At 37.6% G+C, this 15786-nt stretch overlaps 3 protein-coding genes across 21 annotated transcripts; 1 reads left to right on the top strand and 2 right to left on the bottom strand.

The window, feature by feature from the left end:
• Window positions 1-561: 561 nt before the first annotated feature.
• LOC113709983 (laccase-3-like) lies at window positions 562-3262 on the bottom strand. The gene is made up of 6 exons (XM_027232833.2): window positions 3095-3262; window positions 2812-2963; window positions 2412-2656; window positions 2197-2325; window positions 1150-2100; window positions 562-1038 (listed from the first exon to the last, which is right to left on the bottom strand). The coding sequence occupies exons 1-6, from the start codon at window positions 3215-3217 to the stop codon at window positions 908-910; spliced, it is 1731 nt and encodes a 576-aa protein (XP_027088634.2). The 5' UTR covers window positions 3218-3262; the 3' UTR covers window positions 562-907.
• Window positions 3263-5145: 1883 nt separating this feature from the next.
• LOC113709923 (uncharacterized) lies at window positions 5146-9884 on the bottom strand. Of its 19 annotated transcripts, none has more exons than XM_027232767.2 (11): window positions 8398-9884; window positions 8119-8299; window positions 7788-7835; window positions 7230-7307; window positions 6917-6941; window positions 6781-6813; window positions 6521-6642; window positions 6300-6430; window positions 5989-6212; window positions 5642-5886; window positions 5146-5489 (listed from the first exon to the last, which is right to left on the bottom strand). In XM_027232767.2, exons 3-11 carry the CDS (start codon window positions 7788-7790, stop codon window positions 5397-5399), a joined length of 954 nt encoding a protein of 317 aa, XP_027088568.1. In that variant the 5' UTR covers window positions 7791-7835; window positions 8119-8299; window positions 8398-9884; the 3' UTR covers window positions 5146-5396. The 19 variants fall into 19 exon arrangements, with proteins under 19 accessions (XP_027088568.1, XP_027088585.1, XP_071916385.1 ...); XM_027232784.2 differs by having other exon boundaries at window positions 8235-8299; XM_072060284.1 differs by having other exon boundaries at window positions 8119-8559; window positions 8671-9758.
• Window positions 9885-11951: 2067 nt separating this feature from the next.
• On the top strand, window positions 11952-15185 carry LOC113709918 (uncharacterized). The gene is made up of 5 exons (XM_027232763.2): window positions 11952-12205; window positions 12468-12574; window positions 13989-14070; window positions 14172-14257; window positions 14711-15185. The coding sequence occupies exons 1-5, from the start codon at window positions 12164-12166 to the stop codon at window positions 14961-14963; spliced, it is 570 nt and encodes a 189-aa protein (XP_027088564.2). The 5' UTR covers window positions 11952-12163; the 3' UTR covers window positions 14964-15185.
• The last annotated feature ends 601 nt before the right edge of the window (window positions 15186-15786 follow it).

Below are 15786 nucleotides of genomic sequence, written 5' to 3'. Positions count from 1 at the left end.
CCCTTGGGATGGAATATAGAGGAAAAGGTCATGCTGCACTTCAATTTTACGGCACATGATTGAAAAGTTTTTTTTTTTTTCCCTCCCCTATAGGAGGAGAAGGGTGGGATATCGGGCTTTAAGAAGTGGGATTAAAATTCAGAACTTCTAACTTTGAAGTCTCAACTTAAGTTTTTAGACTAAAGCCTTTTTAGCCACATGATTGAAAAGCTCTATTGAATAACTTTCTGGGCACATAAATGAAAAGTTTTATCGAATGTGTTTAGATAGCAAATTATTTATACAAAATTATCTGTTTGCATTATAAACATATATTTTAATCATTTTTTTTATCTCGCATATATTACATCAGAAAAATTATCCCAAACAACCTCCTGTGCAAATATACTCAAACAATTGCAAAAAGGAAGCATTTGTTGCTTAAAGCCTGAACTGAAGGTCACAGATGAGAAGCCTATACATATATACGTGTCCGGCATCCTCGAAGGCCATTACTCCAACCTTGCGAAATTGGAGATCTAAATAAATAATTAAATAAAATAGTAATAATTAATAAATATATAAAGCATAAAAGACATTCCAGTTTTTTTTCATCACTTTCAACTGATAGAAGACAGGGTTACAAATTACAAATAAACGCTTCTTTCTTTGGGGCATACAAATAATGGAATCAAGACTCCCGGACTCTCTGCCGAATTAAGCAAAGAAAAAAGAATCTGGATTTTGCTGTTACGAATCTGACTCGCATAAACTGAAAAAGAAAAAAGAGAGAAAATACAGCTAATGCTGGTGACCAAAAGCATGTTAAGATAAGATAAATTAAAGAGGGTTTCTCTGAGAATTCCAAGTGTTCCACTTGTAGATATGATTCCATCTTCAGCATTTGTCTGAAGATTACATGCAGGATCTAGCATCGGGGAAGATCAGCTGGAGGCGGCTCTACGGTCTGCAATTCTCCTATTCCATTTTCAACCAGGAATGACATAGCCAATCCCCAAGTCAAATGGGCATCTATGTGACAGTGAAATAGCCAAACACCTGTTTTTTTTTTTTTTTTTTTTAATTCAAATTGAAGATACTTCTCTCAGTCAAATACGTAATGAGAAATTGATCCTTTTGTGCAAAACATGTTAAGAAAGAAGATACTACCTGGATTATCAGCCACAAAACGAATCACTGCCCATCCACCCACTGGGACATCAATTGTATTCCTGGCAGGGGGATCAACTAAGTTAAATCTTGCAGGATCCTTCCGAGGATTGAAGTTTCCAAAGCCCTGTCCCACGACAAAAAAATGGTACCCATGAAGATGAATAGGGTGGTCCTCCGTCGAGAATATGCCAGTATCTTGTAACACAATTTGTACGGTAGAACCATATTTCAGCTTGTACAGCTTTGTACCAAACCGAGGTTGCCACAGTGAGCGCGGTACATTGCCTGTGTAATTGAATTGCAATGGTGGAACCGGAGGGAAGTCGGTGGTGAAGATTCCAGGTATGTTGTTATAATAGGCTTGGAGTAAGGAAGTCCTCCTAGGGAGCACGAACGATACATTGTTCATGCTGGCTGCGAATCTTGTATTGTTTGGTCCTTGGCATCTAGGTCCAGGATTGCAGTTTACAAAGCCTAATCCCACAGTGAAAAATAGGCTGTGATCAATCTTTGTGGGAACTTTAGCAGCCTCGGAAGGGATGCTCCTTAATCCGTTTTCAAATGCAGTCGCAGTGGCCGTATCGTTGAAGGCTGGGAGTCGAGGCAACAGAGGTCTTGAGGTGGAGGACGATCCTCCTCTCGCTGTGTTGTATTCAAGAATAGCAGTGGTGGTGGTGTTGTCAAACGGGGCACCTCGTGCTGATGCATAAGCACGCGCAGCCATGTAGTACCTTGCTGGCCGTTGATTGGCGGTAAGAAGGACATCCGTCGTCTGCCCTGGCCCTAGCATGATGACTCTGGTTGCAAAAGGCTTGTGGTAAATTGCATCGGCTCCGACAACCGTTAGCTGGTGGTTGGCAATGGTGAAGAAGAGTTGTTGATTGAGTGCAGCATTGATGACTCTGAGAAGAACTCTATCCCCAGAGTTCACCGAGACTTTGAAAGTACCTGTATCATATAATTTGAGGTTAAGGCATTTATTTATTCAAGTGCTCAGCTTTCTTTTCTACAAAAGGCGGATTCTTGGTACGAAGAAGTAGCAACCTTTACTGGAGCATCTATATAGGTCACCGGGTTGACCATTGATGGTATAAGCATCAGAAACGTTTGGAGCAGCCCCAGTGAAAAGAGCTTGTCTTAAAACACTGATGATGTCTCTGTCCCACCATTCTCCTGTCGAATTTTACCATTTTACGTTAATTAAACTTGGTGAAAACAACACAGACTATCAAACTTACAGAGGGAACTGAAAGAATTACCAAGAATAATAGGGACTTCATGCCTGGGCTTGGGAAAAGGATATGGGGATCCCAGTTTAGGAAGGATCACAAGGGCTCCATAGACAGTAGCTCTGAGCCATTTGCTGTGAGCGTGCCACCACAACGTGCCCTCTTGATCTTCAATGGTGAATCGGTATGTGTAAGTTGCTCCTGGCTGGATTGGGCACTGGGTAACATATTCTGGACCATCTGCCCACGGCGTTCGCATTTGGCGAATCCCATGCCTAATGAAGAATACAACAGATATAAAATAGAAGTATTGTTAATTGTTATACTCCTACTAGTATTTGTTTTCCAGTTTCTGTATCAAAAGTACTGCAACGTTATCGAGGATTTTGGTATCAGTATTTTACAGTGGTCTTATTCAAAAGAAAATTACCAGTGGAGAGTGACATTGTAACGAGCTCTATTTAGGGCTTTGATAACGAGAGTATCTCCATTTCGTACGGTCAGAGTTGGTCCTGGGAATTTCTTATTCACTGTAATTATGTTATGAGTTCTGCACAGCCTCTTCACTGGCTTTGCTTCAACCTGTTTCACCAATGCATGAATTATGATAGGAAAAAATTTTTTTTTTTTTCTTCTCTTTAAAAACAGAAGACGAAAGGCTTGAAGGAGAAAAGTAAAAACTAGAAACTAAAATGTAGAAGGCAAAGACGTACAACAAAGTCATGGTAGCGAGTTTCTGCATTTGCAAATGAAATTGCAAAGCCAAGTAAGGCTAGAATGATTAGGAATAGGGCATTGGACCATGGCTTCATCACACCACTACTTTGACCCTGCATTGCTGCTGTAATGACCTTTCTTGGCTTAACGAGAAAGGAAGCTGTGAAAACTTTTGTAATGTTGCTTGATTAGACTGCATGACGAAAGAGCTATTTATAGTACATCGAAGAGGGAAACGAAATGAAAGCGAAAACTTGATGGACAAATATTTTAAGGGTGAGAAGGAAAAAGGTGTTGGGTTCATTGGGTAGATTAGGTTGGGAGTCAGCAGAGCCCTGAAAGATAATACTATCAGGCAACTTAGTCCAACCACAAGAAGGATTGGGTGCACCCACTAGGCTAGAATTTTGGAATGTTGGACTGTTAAACTACTTCTGATTCGGCTCTTGATCAACTCCCTGTCTCCATAAAAAGATAGTACTTATTAGTTATCAACGGTCTCGTGCGGCTTCACGTTATGCTCTACGGAGGAAATAAGGAGGCTTTGGCTCTCAAAAATGCACCTATTTCCCTCTGGTGGCCTTATTTGACTAATTGTCTCAGTAGGTACCGACTCTTGATTTTGTAACGTTTCCGCAGAAGTTAGAACTCGAGTTCGAGACATAAAACGGTGTAAAAATAGCAATGTCCGTCTCTTGAAATATTACGTACTAGTATGATTTCTTGAATTAGGAACAAGACATTACTGTATTATGCATACGTTGTATAAATCAACATACATCAGCCATCCCACTATTTACTTAATCATCAACAGTTGTTTGGATTTCTCTAGAATTAAAATAACCATTGGATTAGTGCATGTCGTCGAGGGATTGAGTTACATTCAGGGATTTGGTCTTTCCTCGCACGAGTTTCCCCTATGAATAGAAAACTCTGGTTTTGTTCAGATATAACTTTCATACTCTTGAATTAGGTGAATTACAATCACTGTGAAATAGACAAATGTCCGGATTTCCTCCTGTATCATTGCCTTCTCCTCGATATTTTCTGCTGTCCACCATAACCTTTCTGACCTCACATAATAGCAACTCCCTGGACCAAGTGCAGAGTCAATGTGCAGCATAGACTGAACAAATGGAAAGGACTCTACACTATACAGCATCAGCAAAATACAAGTAGAGCTCGAAGCCGGCCAGCTGCCCAGGGTAACAGAGCATATCCCGTCTTAGTAGTACTAATTGGTAGACAGCTCATTGTGCTTAGTTCTGGGTTCAGTATAGAATGGTCAACACGATTGAATTTTGTCAGGGTTAGTTATAAACTACTTAATCTCTGAGTTTCAATCGTAGAAAGGAAGTCAAAAAAGTGAAGAAATTAAGAAAATAGCAAACATGACCCCTTAATGAAGGCTGATATCTTTGATCAATCTGATGTAAACTACAAGCATAGCAGCGGTCAAGTTATCGTCAGTTCTTGTTTTTCACAGCATTCTCCGGCAAATCTGCCTGGATTGTGGTGGATAGATATTTGACAGATAATTTCGCACCAACATTTGTCAAACACTGATTCCTAATGCTAAGTACCTTTCGATACTGAGGAAGACATCTTCCGACCGCTTCAAATAACCAAATGGTGCCTCTTGTTAACTCATGATCAAACAAACCAGAAATACGATGTTATTAACTCTCGGTTCTACGTAGTTTCATTTCCGTTGCTTCGCAAAGATATTTCCAGGCTGCAAATTTTCCGCTAGCAAGTATATATAGATAGTAATTGAAATTCCATAATCTATAGGGGTAAGGATTACGAAAGAAAATTCTTAATTTGATCGCATGCGCAACACTGATGAATGTATAAGCAAGTTTGTAGATCCTTCTGTGCCTGATGTTCCCGAGCCTATCCTATCCCCTGCATATCAAGTAGTTTTGAACATTTATTTCAACACACAAGATGACTGTAACATGAATTCTTTCAGCTGCCTGTGTTTTGGCAGTCCACACTTGCACGGTAGGGAGAAGGGAAGAGAAGATGAGGTGAAGAAGTTCAATAAAGGAAGATTATGTGCTCCACAACTTGAATTATCGTACTTTCTAACCTTTGGGATTTTATGGAGCTGCAATAGTAGTAGAGAGTCGTGGTTTATGTACAAGTCAATTGAATTTACAGCTTATCCAAAATATCAAGAAACTCTACTTGCATCGAGAGAGGATTTTCAGAATCCAAGGAATGCCTCACTCCAGAAAATAACTAAAATAAGTAGAGATTCATAAAACAAAGGAGCAAATGGAGGAACTAGATTTAGTCTTTCAGTGAATACTTCTTCCCTGTGAATGCTTGGAATTTTGCTTCAGCCTTCGGAACAGAATCTTCATTGTTCTCCTTTGAGGCAGCCTATAGTAATAACAATGTCAAGCCAATATAATCAGATGAAATATTCAATTACATGCAAGGCAGACTTCCTGTATTCAGTTAGATTGAAAGAAATACTTTTTCATACATCATAGAATAAAGAAAAGTACATAAGTTAGACAGATGAAATTTACTTTTTGTTTTCCACTTGAAGAATTTTCCACATTTGAACCAAAAACAAGTTTCCCCGAAAACTGGCGTGAGGTAGAAGCAGATGAAGTTAGAACATTTGTCCCGCCAGTATCCTCTTTATGCTGCTGTTTGGGCACAGGAGAGAAAGTTGATGGAGGTGACTGCAATGCAGGTCTTCCATCCAAGCGTCTTGATGAACCACTAAATGGGTTGAACTTCGGTATTTTCTTGGCTGGCTCTTCATCCACTAATGGATGCATTTTTCAACATTTGTCAGAAAACATAACTTCCAATATCATGGGAAAAAGTAAATTCTATGCTCAGAAAATTAACTCAATCAGACATAGACCTTCTGGCGGCACCTTGTTAGACAGGGAAGGCTTTTCTGGCTTTTCCGGTTCTTTATAATCCAAAGGAGGGGCAAAATCAACTTCACAGTCAGTTTCAATAATGCTAATTGCTGCGGAGGGCTTTGTTTCTACTATGTCGATGTAAAACTTCTTATTGTTATACGCAACCATGATGGTATCACCAGTTGTTAAACAAGAGTAGTTCCTTAAAGTTGTCTCCAAGCTTCAAACAAAAGACAGACTTTAATAAATCCCATATCAACTTTAAAAAATGACAGGCCAAACTGAGCAGGAAAGGAGTAAGGCTAACATTGCTTTTGGATTGGATACACCTAAGAAGTCTGTGGTGTGAGGCTGCAACTTCACATATGTTCCCTTAGACAAACTGGCATTCTTGATGTGCACAATGTCCCCCTCTTGCAGAAGCATGTTTTCCATCATCTACAATTATAGGTAGCCAAAATAATATTCAGAAGGAAAAAAAGAAAGTCAGCTTAAACCTGAAGAAGTTCAATACATCAAAGCTAATACCCAATAAGGTATGTATACAAGGCCTTCATCTGCAACGAATTCTAGCACCCCGCAGTGAGAAACTCTACCAGCAGAGGGGTTACTCAGTTCAAATAACATAGGATATTCAATCTGTAGGTAAGCTGCAGTAAGAATGAAAAGGCAACAAACGATTTTTCAGTCATTGATGGAGGCATTTTGACCAAAAGCAAATTAAAGAAATAACTGGCACAAGAATGCACAGGAGAGAAGACGTATTAGGAAAGAGTAATTTGACATACCAAGACGATCAAGAGCTGAAGGAGGCATTATAACTGAAGGGATGGAAAACTTGTATATCAGTGTCAGGGAAATAAAATTCAAAAACACAAAATGAAAATTTACAGTTCTAGACATTTTTTAGGGACACGAACATACTTTTATCACCCTTTTCCAGATGGGACTGCAAAAGATCAAAGTAAAAGAAGTAAACCACACAACCCAACATTTAGAGCTGCAGAAAAGACTAAAACACTCAGGATAAGGAAAGAAATCAAGTGCTCCATGCCTAATGAAGCAGCTTCATTAGGCTCACAAGCATCACCTCAATCAATCGTGGCCTCTAAGGCATCACACAACCAATACTACTACTAAACTTGTGGAAACTGGAAACTTTCCTTCGGCCAAAAAACTCATAATTCTCATTTGTACAAGTACTTTAATGAGCAAAATAGCAGAGATAACATTGGACCTTTTCAATGAAAGAAACTGGGTAACAACGGTAATGCTGTTGAAAGGCTGAACTGTCACCATGATTATGATCAGAATTCTGCAGCCATGAGAACAAACATCAATTGCAACTACTGAGCAGCTAAGCAATCAAAACCGTCAATTTGTGCAGTAAAATATGTACATCCACAATATTAGCATCATGCTAATCCAACTCGATGATGTTTCAGTTCAACCAAACAGTGAACTGTTGTCAAAGAAAACATCAGTACAGACAGCTAAAAGTCAATAGACATCACGAGCACCTTCCCCAATGGGCATTAAGGTTTTGATTGACCACGATAAAGAGAAACTTCCTGCTATACTACCAATTGAAAATCACAATTTCGTGAATTAAATATCCTTCCTTCTAAGTCTCTCCCATTCACAAGTGACGAATGCATAATCATTGCAGCTCAATTGATCAATGCCAGATAATGACTTCTCAGAAGTGAATAAAGATACTAGATTACCGATCCAATGAGAACCCATTGTTTGACTATAGAATAAACACATACAAACAACATGGGTTCACGCATACCATGATTAGAGGTTGATGATTATTCAGCCAGCGGAGGATATTGATAATCTGTTAAGAAAAAAATCAGATTAAACAATGAACAGAAAAAAGCAGTGCAGCAACTGATACACAAGAAATCAAGAACAATTCAATGTCAGTCCAACCTTTTATAAAAGAAAAACAAAGAAAAAAACGAGGAGACAAAAAAAAAAAAAAAAAAAAAAAAGACTTCTCGAAATAGAAGAGAGTTCAGAGTACAGTAGAGATGAGGTACGTATACAAAAATATCGTCATTTTTTTTTTAATTCCTCACAATCAAAAGTTCCAATCTTTAGTGAGGAAAAGAACAGACCGTCGATTCAGTTTTCAGTTCAATACAATGTCAAAGTTCCCTATATATTGCATGTGGGCTTGATTCTATTGACGCTTAGTAAAAAGAATTGTGAGATAAGACTGCGACGCTACGACCTCTTCCTCTTGGGGTTTTCAGCTGATACTGATAGGGGATCACCGCTTCGAAGTAAACGAACAGCCTTCACCATTAAAATTTGGGTTAAATGCAGAAAACACCCACAAACTTACATGGAAGTTGCGCAATACACCCCAAAATATGTTTATAAGCACTTTGTACCATGAGAAAATGACCGTTCACACATTTCACGGTGAAACAAAACGCGTGGCTTCCACTTTCTGTCCGTTGAATTTGCTGACAGAATTACCCTCTTTCCAGCGAACATAAATGAGAAATTCCCCCCTTGTATTTCCTCTTCTTCACAGATGCACAATTCTTCTTCTACAAGGAGTTGTTCACCTACCATCACTTCAATGCATTGAAAATGCAAAAGACTTCCTAGATTTTAGAAAGAAGCCCAGAAAGAAGATTATCCAGCAAAGAAAACCACACCCAGTCTCGATCTGAGAAAGACAATATAGTGCAATTTTGTCTGTAGTCCAAGCCAAAATTGTCACCAAGAAGTGCCCCAACTGCATCTTTCAGCATGGAGTTGTTTTTTCCCGTACTCTCCCTTGGGACCAAAGCAGTTCGATGCTAGTAAAAAATCTGGCCTTGAGAAGATCATGTTGTTTAAGGCATCATCATTTTCACAGAACTGTGTTGGGACCATTTCTTCTGCTTCTTGTTTAACCTTGCCTCCTCCACAATTACACAAGAGTTGCAGTCAAGCCAAGGCAGCCGGAAGTGTTAATCTGGAGATCAACTCAATTATCATAAGAACAAATTAACAAAATTCATACCTGGTGTATTCTCAAGTGACTGAAGTTCATCCATTGAGCTTCTGCTGATGGGGGTGTATTCACTCAACACTAATGCAGCGGAGTGGCCTCGAGGAGATATGGGGTCACCATATGCTTCCCATTTTGCCTCATGAAGATCCTGCAGTGAGTTATCTATTACTTCTCCCTGAGCCATGGACACACTAGACATATGCTGGCACGGACTGCTCTTGAAGTTTTTCAGAGATTGCGATTTATAAAGTACAGCGTCTAACAGGCCACTATTTCGAGGCGAGAGACTACCTGATTGGGTATGCTCAGTTGGGGGAGACTGGATTAAAGCATCCACAGACTCAAGGGAAGGCAGTGGGGAAGAAGGAGAGCCCCAACTACCAATCTGGGTTTGGAGTGAAGGGAGCTCCAGCTTCACTGCCCATGAGGGCTCCGAGAAGGAGGGGTTGCCATTTAGAAGGGCATGGCTGCCAGGAAGTACACAGGATGTTGATTGGTTGTCTGAAGTTAGACTCTGATCATATGCAGAGGTGATCCCGAATGATTGAAGATTTTGTGCAGAACCATCATTGTGATATTTACTGCAGCTTGTGAAGGCACCGATAAAACTGGTAGCCAAGCCATGGAACAAGGATTCAGATTGTAGATTCTTCAAACTGTCTTTTTCCCACTTCTAGTCACTCTCTACAGTGATTCCGTTTTGCTTCTTCCTCGATAGCAAAAAAAAAGCAAAAAAAATTGGCAAACTCAAGATTCGGCTTTGCCTTGTACTTTCCGCCCGACATAATGGGTTTGGAGGAGGAGAAAGGTGCTTTTGTCCGTTCAATTATTATTTGAGGATAAAATTGTCATTTGGGTCATAAATAAACGGTGTGTAATTACTTTTTAGAGGAGCTTGGTTGCAAAGTACCTGTAAACATATTTCGGGGTATATTGTGTAATGGCCACGAGAGTTCAGGGGTTTTCTGCATTTAACCCTTAAAATTTCTAAAACCAAAGCCTACGTTATATGGCAAGGGTAATTTGGACAATTTACTTCACAGACCTTACCGGGACGTGTGGTAGTACCGTAGTAGTACAAAATTCAAGTTAGCGCTCCGGTCGAATTCCAATTGCAATTGGTGTCTTAATTCTCAAATTCTATTAGCACTCTTGACATGTCAATGGTTTGGATCTTACCCAGATCCAATATATTTGGATAGGTTTGGATTTAATTTCTCAAATTCAAATCCTACTCAAACCCAGATCCTGTGAGAGAGTCATAGATCTAGGTAGAGTCTAGTTTTTTAGAATCCATATTCAAATCCAGATTCATACCAGACTTTACCCAAACGCATATATATTTAATTAAATAATATATATTAGTAAATTTATAAAGTAATCTAACATTTTATGGTTATTGGATCGAATACAATAAGATTTCAAGGCATCAAAATTTTGCATTTAGGGTTGGTGGTTGGGTAATTGATGAAACTCATGGCAAATTGCTTCCAGATGTGGTTGAATTGAATAAAAAAAAAAGAGTAAGTGTTTATAAATTTTCTTATTCTATTATTTATTTGCCATCGGTCTTTAGTCAAATAACTTATATCTCATTCACTATTTTAGTGTTAGATTGCAAAACACCTACCAACATTGAGGTTTAAATAAGAAAAAAAAGTACAAACTTACATTTTTTTTAATAAGGCTGAATATTTATATATGTTATGGTTGTTTTCTTTTTTAAAAACTAAACCTAATTATCATTGTAATTGGTACAAACTTTTTTCAATAAAAGGAGAAAAAGTAAAGACAAATAAATGAAATATTGGATGTGGATCCAGTTGAATCTTTAAAAATATATAGAAGTAGTCAATAATAATTCTTTCTTTGAGTTCACAATATTGCATTCATCTTTTTGAATGTTAATTTTATTATTTGAAAACAAAAATTAGATGGTACTTGTATTATTTACGAATTCTATATATTTTTAATACATTTTTACTTTAATATGTTCAAAAAACACCTATGAATGCCCATTGGATACCCAAATCCATAAGAGTCTGGATATGGATTTATTTTTTCAAACTCAAAAAGATCTGGATTTAGGTCTGAATCTAACTAAATTAAATAGGTTTGGATATGGATCAAAATAATTCAACCCAAACTCCACCTATTGACATGTTTAAATACTCTAAAAAAAAAATTTTTGGTACTCATCTAATGCACTTTAGAACTGTTTGGATTGCTGTTTTTAGAAATTTTTATTAAAAAAATATACTTGTAACGATTTGATGTATGTGAAATAAAAATATGATTAAAAAATATATTCACGAAAAATATTAAAAAATGAAAAAAAGCAACCCAAAAATGTGTTCACTTTAAACTTCTCTTGAGGTGTCAAAAATAATCTAATATATATGTATGGAAAATTATATGATTACTTTTTAATTAATATAGGTCTAAAATATTTTTTTTTTACTAAATTAAATCAAATTTGGTTCCTAAACTTGTACCCTTTCAATAGCTTTTGATTTTGTTAATTGTTCTGGTGGCCTATGAATTTCCTAAAAGGGTCATAATTTAAAATTTTTTACTTATAATCTCTCCTATTTTATTGCTCAACTCAATCCTCCGCAATCATAATTTCATTTAAATAACTCCACTCATCCAAATGTCATCTTTTTTTTTATTTGGTTAACAACTTTTTGTTTCCGAATCAAGTATTTAGCTAATATCCGGTGAATATGTTAAACATCAAGAATGTTGTGATTACATGCACCAATAAATTTGTCTAAAAAAATGGGAGGATCTATATTATGGAATCCGCAGAAGATCCGAATAATAAGAATTAGACTTAAGGTGGCAATTACTGAAAGATTGATCGGGTCGACCCGGGTGTTGACACAGGCTAACGACGTAAAATCTAGGCCGCCCACAAAGTTTAGGGCTTAAAAGTAATTTCCGATGTGATGCTGCTTAGCCCTTATGAGAGTCTGCAAGACTGCAACATCGTCTTTCCAGGTCGGAAAAATCCCTAAGCTCGGCCTCTTCTCCGGGCTTCACAGTTCACACCCACACAAAAACAATCACTTGTTAAACCCGGTGCTTAGACCAATTAATTCGAAGTTTATTTGGCAATAAAGAAAGGAGGGTTCACTTTGTAATCAAGAATGGCTAAGCGGGAGCTGTCAAGTACTCTAAAAAACTTGAAGGTAAGCACATTAAAAGTCATGTTTTTTAAGTCCCTTGTGTTATTATGTTTCTTGGGTAGATTTTAAATGCAGATAATATTTTCGGAGAATGATACTAGGTTCTGTTTGATTTAATATGGGCTGTTTCTTTTTTTTTTTCCGGTAATTGTTCATGTTGAATTGTAAGTATGTGCTAATGAATTGTTTAATATTTAGTAGAAACTGGTGTTTTTTAATGTTCTTAGGTAAGCTCTTGGATTCTTTTTTGTGTTTTTTCCTGCAGTTTATGCAAAGGGTAGCTCAGAAAGAGGATAAAGCTAAGAAAGAAGAGGAAGAAAAAGAACTTGTACCTGATGGAAATTTCCCTTCCCGTAGTGGCTCCCAAAAATGGTATTCTATTGAAACTGTGCTAGGAATTCGGCAAACTTTGTGTTTGGCTCTTTCTCTGCTTTCCGTTTGGATCTAAGAAAATACAAATACACATTTTTCTTTCTTGCTCATGTCTCTCTTTGTTTAGTTCGGGGTCTTATTGGTTTTTTTTTTTCCCATTGTTTTAGCAGCCTACATTGCAAACTGTAAGCATACATAATTCAAGTGGTACGGATGGTAAATCATCATGATGACAAACAACTAAACGAGTGCACAAGTCCCCGGAGGGCCGGAAAAGGGGGGGGGGGTTCTTATGGGAAGCATGATTAATGTGAAATTCATTCCCGTGAATGTGTAATCCAAGACATTGTCTGGTGATATAAACTGCATGCTCCGTTTCAAGCCGCATTCTGATGTATAACATTCAGTCAATCACTGAATTCTGTAGCTTGGCCTGTCAGTTGGATATCCTATTGGCTAAGTTTAAATATGAATCTTGTTGTGCATTTCTATGTGAGTAAATCTTATATACACTGACAGTGTATATACTATCACCGTTTGATTCATAACATGTGTGCAAAAGTTGAATTTCAAATTCAAATTCAAATTTTGCATAATTGTCATTCATCCAACGCTGATAGTGTATACACTGTCAATGTAGGAAAGATCCTTTCTTTTATGAGTAAATCTTATATCCTATAGTTGTGCCTGGATGTCATTGCATTTAAGTAATGAAACAGCCTTCCAGCTTGCATGACTTAGTGATCTATACACTAATTATGATGCTCTAAACTACAAGGGTTTTCCTTCTTTATTTATATCTGAATCAGTTTGTGGTTTTCCTTTCCTTCTTTATTTATATCTGAAACAGTTAATAGGATGCTATGAGAATAGTATAGAGCTCTGTTGCATTTGCATAAGATCCATACCTTGACTTGTTCTAGTGAAAATATATTATTGGCAGTGCTTTCTATTGTGGATCCAGTCAACTGTAGGACTGTAGTTGCTTTTGGTGTTTTTTTGTGGTAACTCTTTTGACCAGTCGTTTTACTGTTGACGACTGCCGCCGACTTTTATTCTTGCCTAAGGGCAGTTTCCATATCCTCTTTATTTGTCAACCGTTACAATAGTTCCTACTTGTCTTTCTTTCTACAGAGAAATTTTACATGGTTAATCTATTCGTATATTGGGGGCTAACAAAAATTTTTTTTGGGTGCCTGGTACTACATGTTTCGGCTTGATATAATAAATTTTTTTTTTCAGTAACACTCAGTTTTGTAATACATCAACTTTGCCACTGCATCCTTTATGCCTGATGCATTCTGTTGATGTTAGAATCTTCTGCTCTCTTTCTATGAATCGAAGATGCAAATTTGAATTTTTTCTTCTGCTCGTGATCTTTCTAAACCGTGAATTTCAATGATTCCACATGCAGTGTTATCATTATGGAAGGAGATCCCCAACCTGGAGCGATCAGAGGCCGGATGTCATTTCTAAATTTTAATCCTTCTATAGATGTGAGTATAAAGGTGGAATGATCTCGAAATCATCTGTCAACCGCCCTAGTTTATCTTATTTTGAGCTTTGGTCTTCTCACAACAAGTCCTTATCTTATTAGAAACTGAATGATGAAGCATCAAATTCAGTTCAACCTGAGGCCCCATCTACCAGTTCAGGCAGAGAAAGAGAAACTAATACAGATCGGTTGGTTTTTTGACCTTTCAAGTTCTCCTTGCACTTCACATTTATGGTTAATTGTTTATATGGGATATCTACTAAAATGTCCTTATTGCTTTTTCTCTTCCCACCTTTTTGGTGGTCATGTTTATTACCTCCTTTAAGAATTTTAGATTGTTTTAACCTACAGTTCTGGCAAAGAGTAATAAATCAAAAGAAAATGTAACAAGTTCGGGTGTTAGGGATGACATGTAGGCGTCGTTGAGCTAATCCATGAAATGATCATGTTATGCAATAGGCAGTCTTGCACAATCAAGTTTTTTAGCTGCGTCGAATTTCTGGATGTCTTTGTCTGTTCATTGTTCTGTCACCTTTTTTCATTCTGTTTTACTGTATCTAAATCCGTGGAAAGCACGTTTTACCAATTTGGAAAAGGAAAATGCTCTTACTTTCTAACCAAGTCCATTTTCGTTATGCCAGAGGAGATGGCTCTCCCCAAGTTGGGCTTGAGAACGAAGAACTAGAAAATTCGGGCTGCGGTTCCAATGGAGATCTCAAACGGAAAACGGCAGATGGGTATGAGCCACAGTATCCAAATAAATCACAGAAAAGTATTCAAGGTGATGAACGGTCATCTCCTCACAATAATCGCACTCCTCATAAGCAGCCTAAGCGGGAGAAGCTGGACTGGAATGTTCTAATGCCTCCGAAATCACGAAGCAAAGGAAAGTAAGATTTATGAATAGATTCCAATGGAGTTCGGATGAAAATTTTTTTAACTAAATTTTACTTGCATCCATTATAGGATTGGTAGCTGTAACCTGAATTTGTAAGCATATAGTCAGAGGCTGATTTAATTTTAGCCGTGGTAGTTTTTTTAAATTTGCCTGAGAAGTTGTGATTTTCCTTTTTTTATTTTTATGGAACTGCAGAAACCTTTTTGCCTTTCTTTTCATCGTTGGTATCATCTTATTCTGCTATCATGGCCTCGCAATTGCGGAAGAATTTATCATGCTCTATTTTGTCAACAATAGGAATAAAAGAAAGATATACGGGAATCCGTCGGTGAACTTTTTAGCATATTGTTTTCTTTTTTTTTTTTTTTTGTGGTGTAATCGAATGACATCATTATAATTTTGCTCTCTGCCTAAGTCAATGTTAAATACGAGAATGAGAGCAGTCTGAGGATTAAGTGGTTGAGTGGCGATGCCAGTGCAAGAATGTGGGCTTTGTTTGTTTTTAAGGTTCAATGGGCTGTGTGTAGCTTGAAGCCAGAATATTGACACAGGCCAGATCCATCTAGCTGGGCCATCTTGACTCCGACTTTACCCAGGATTTGCAAAACAAGTCTCCATTCAGCAGACATTAATAATTGGGTTAGATGATGTGAGGTCTTGTGTTCTCAAACCCTCCCTTATCTTTACTTAATAAAATAAAAATGAAAAATAAATGAAAGATCCGAAGAAGCCAGGAATGGAACAAGATGCCTCGAACGCAGGATGGACGCAAACGCTAAGGACTAATTATATAATCCTGCTGTCACATGGTAGTATAAT

This window comes from Coffea arabica, chromosome 1e, assembly GCF_036785885.1.
Source record: "Coffea arabica cultivar ET-39 chromosome 1e, Coffea Arabica ET-39 HiFi, whole genome shotgun sequence".
NCBI lineage: Eukaryota > Viridiplantae > Streptophyta > Magnoliopsida > Gentianales > Rubiaceae > Coffea > Coffea arabica.
This window is presented reverse-complemented; position numbering and strand designations above follow the sequence as displayed.

What these genes read in the sequence shown, in the direction of transcription:
- LOC113709918 (XM_027232763.2), top strand. Translation starts at nt 12,164, where the DNA reads ATGGCTAAGCGGGAGCTGTCAAGTACTCTAAAAAACTTGAAG. An exon ending in CGTAGTGGCTCCCAAAAATG is followed by an intron (nt 12,575 to 13,988) that starts GTATTCTATTGA and finishes TTCCACATGCAG; the next exon opens with TGTTATCATTATGGAAGGAG. An exon ending in ATTTTAATCCTTCTATAGAT is followed by an intron (nt 14,071 to 14,171) that starts GTGAGTATAAAG and finishes TTATCTTATTAG; the next exon opens with AAACTGAATGATGAAGCATC.
- LOC113709983 (XM_027232833.2), bottom strand. Translation starts at nt 3,217, where the DNA reads ATGCAGGGTCAAAGTAGTGGTGTGATGAAGCCATGGTCCAATGCCCTA. An exon ending in TACAATGTCACTCTCCACTG is followed by an intron (nt 2,657 to 2,811) that starts GTAATTTTCTTT and finishes ATTCTTCATTAG; the next exon opens with GCATGGGATTCGCCAAATGC. An exon ending in TGAAGTCCCTATTATTCTTG is followed by an intron (nt 2,326 to 2,411) that starts GTAATTCTTTCA and finishes AAAATTCGACAG; the next exon opens with GAGAATGGTGGGACAGAGAC.
- LOC113709923 (XM_072060292.1), bottom strand. An exon ending in TTCAGCTCTTGATCGTCTTG is followed by an intron (nt 6,643 to 6,780) that starts GTATGTCAAATT and finishes TTCTTACTGCAG; the next exon opens with CTTACCTACAGATTGAATAT. An exon ending in TAACAAGGTGCCGCCAGAAG is followed by an intron (nt 5,887 to 5,988) that starts GTCTATGTCTGA and finishes TGCATCCATTAG; the next exon opens with TGGATGAAGAGCCAGCCAAG.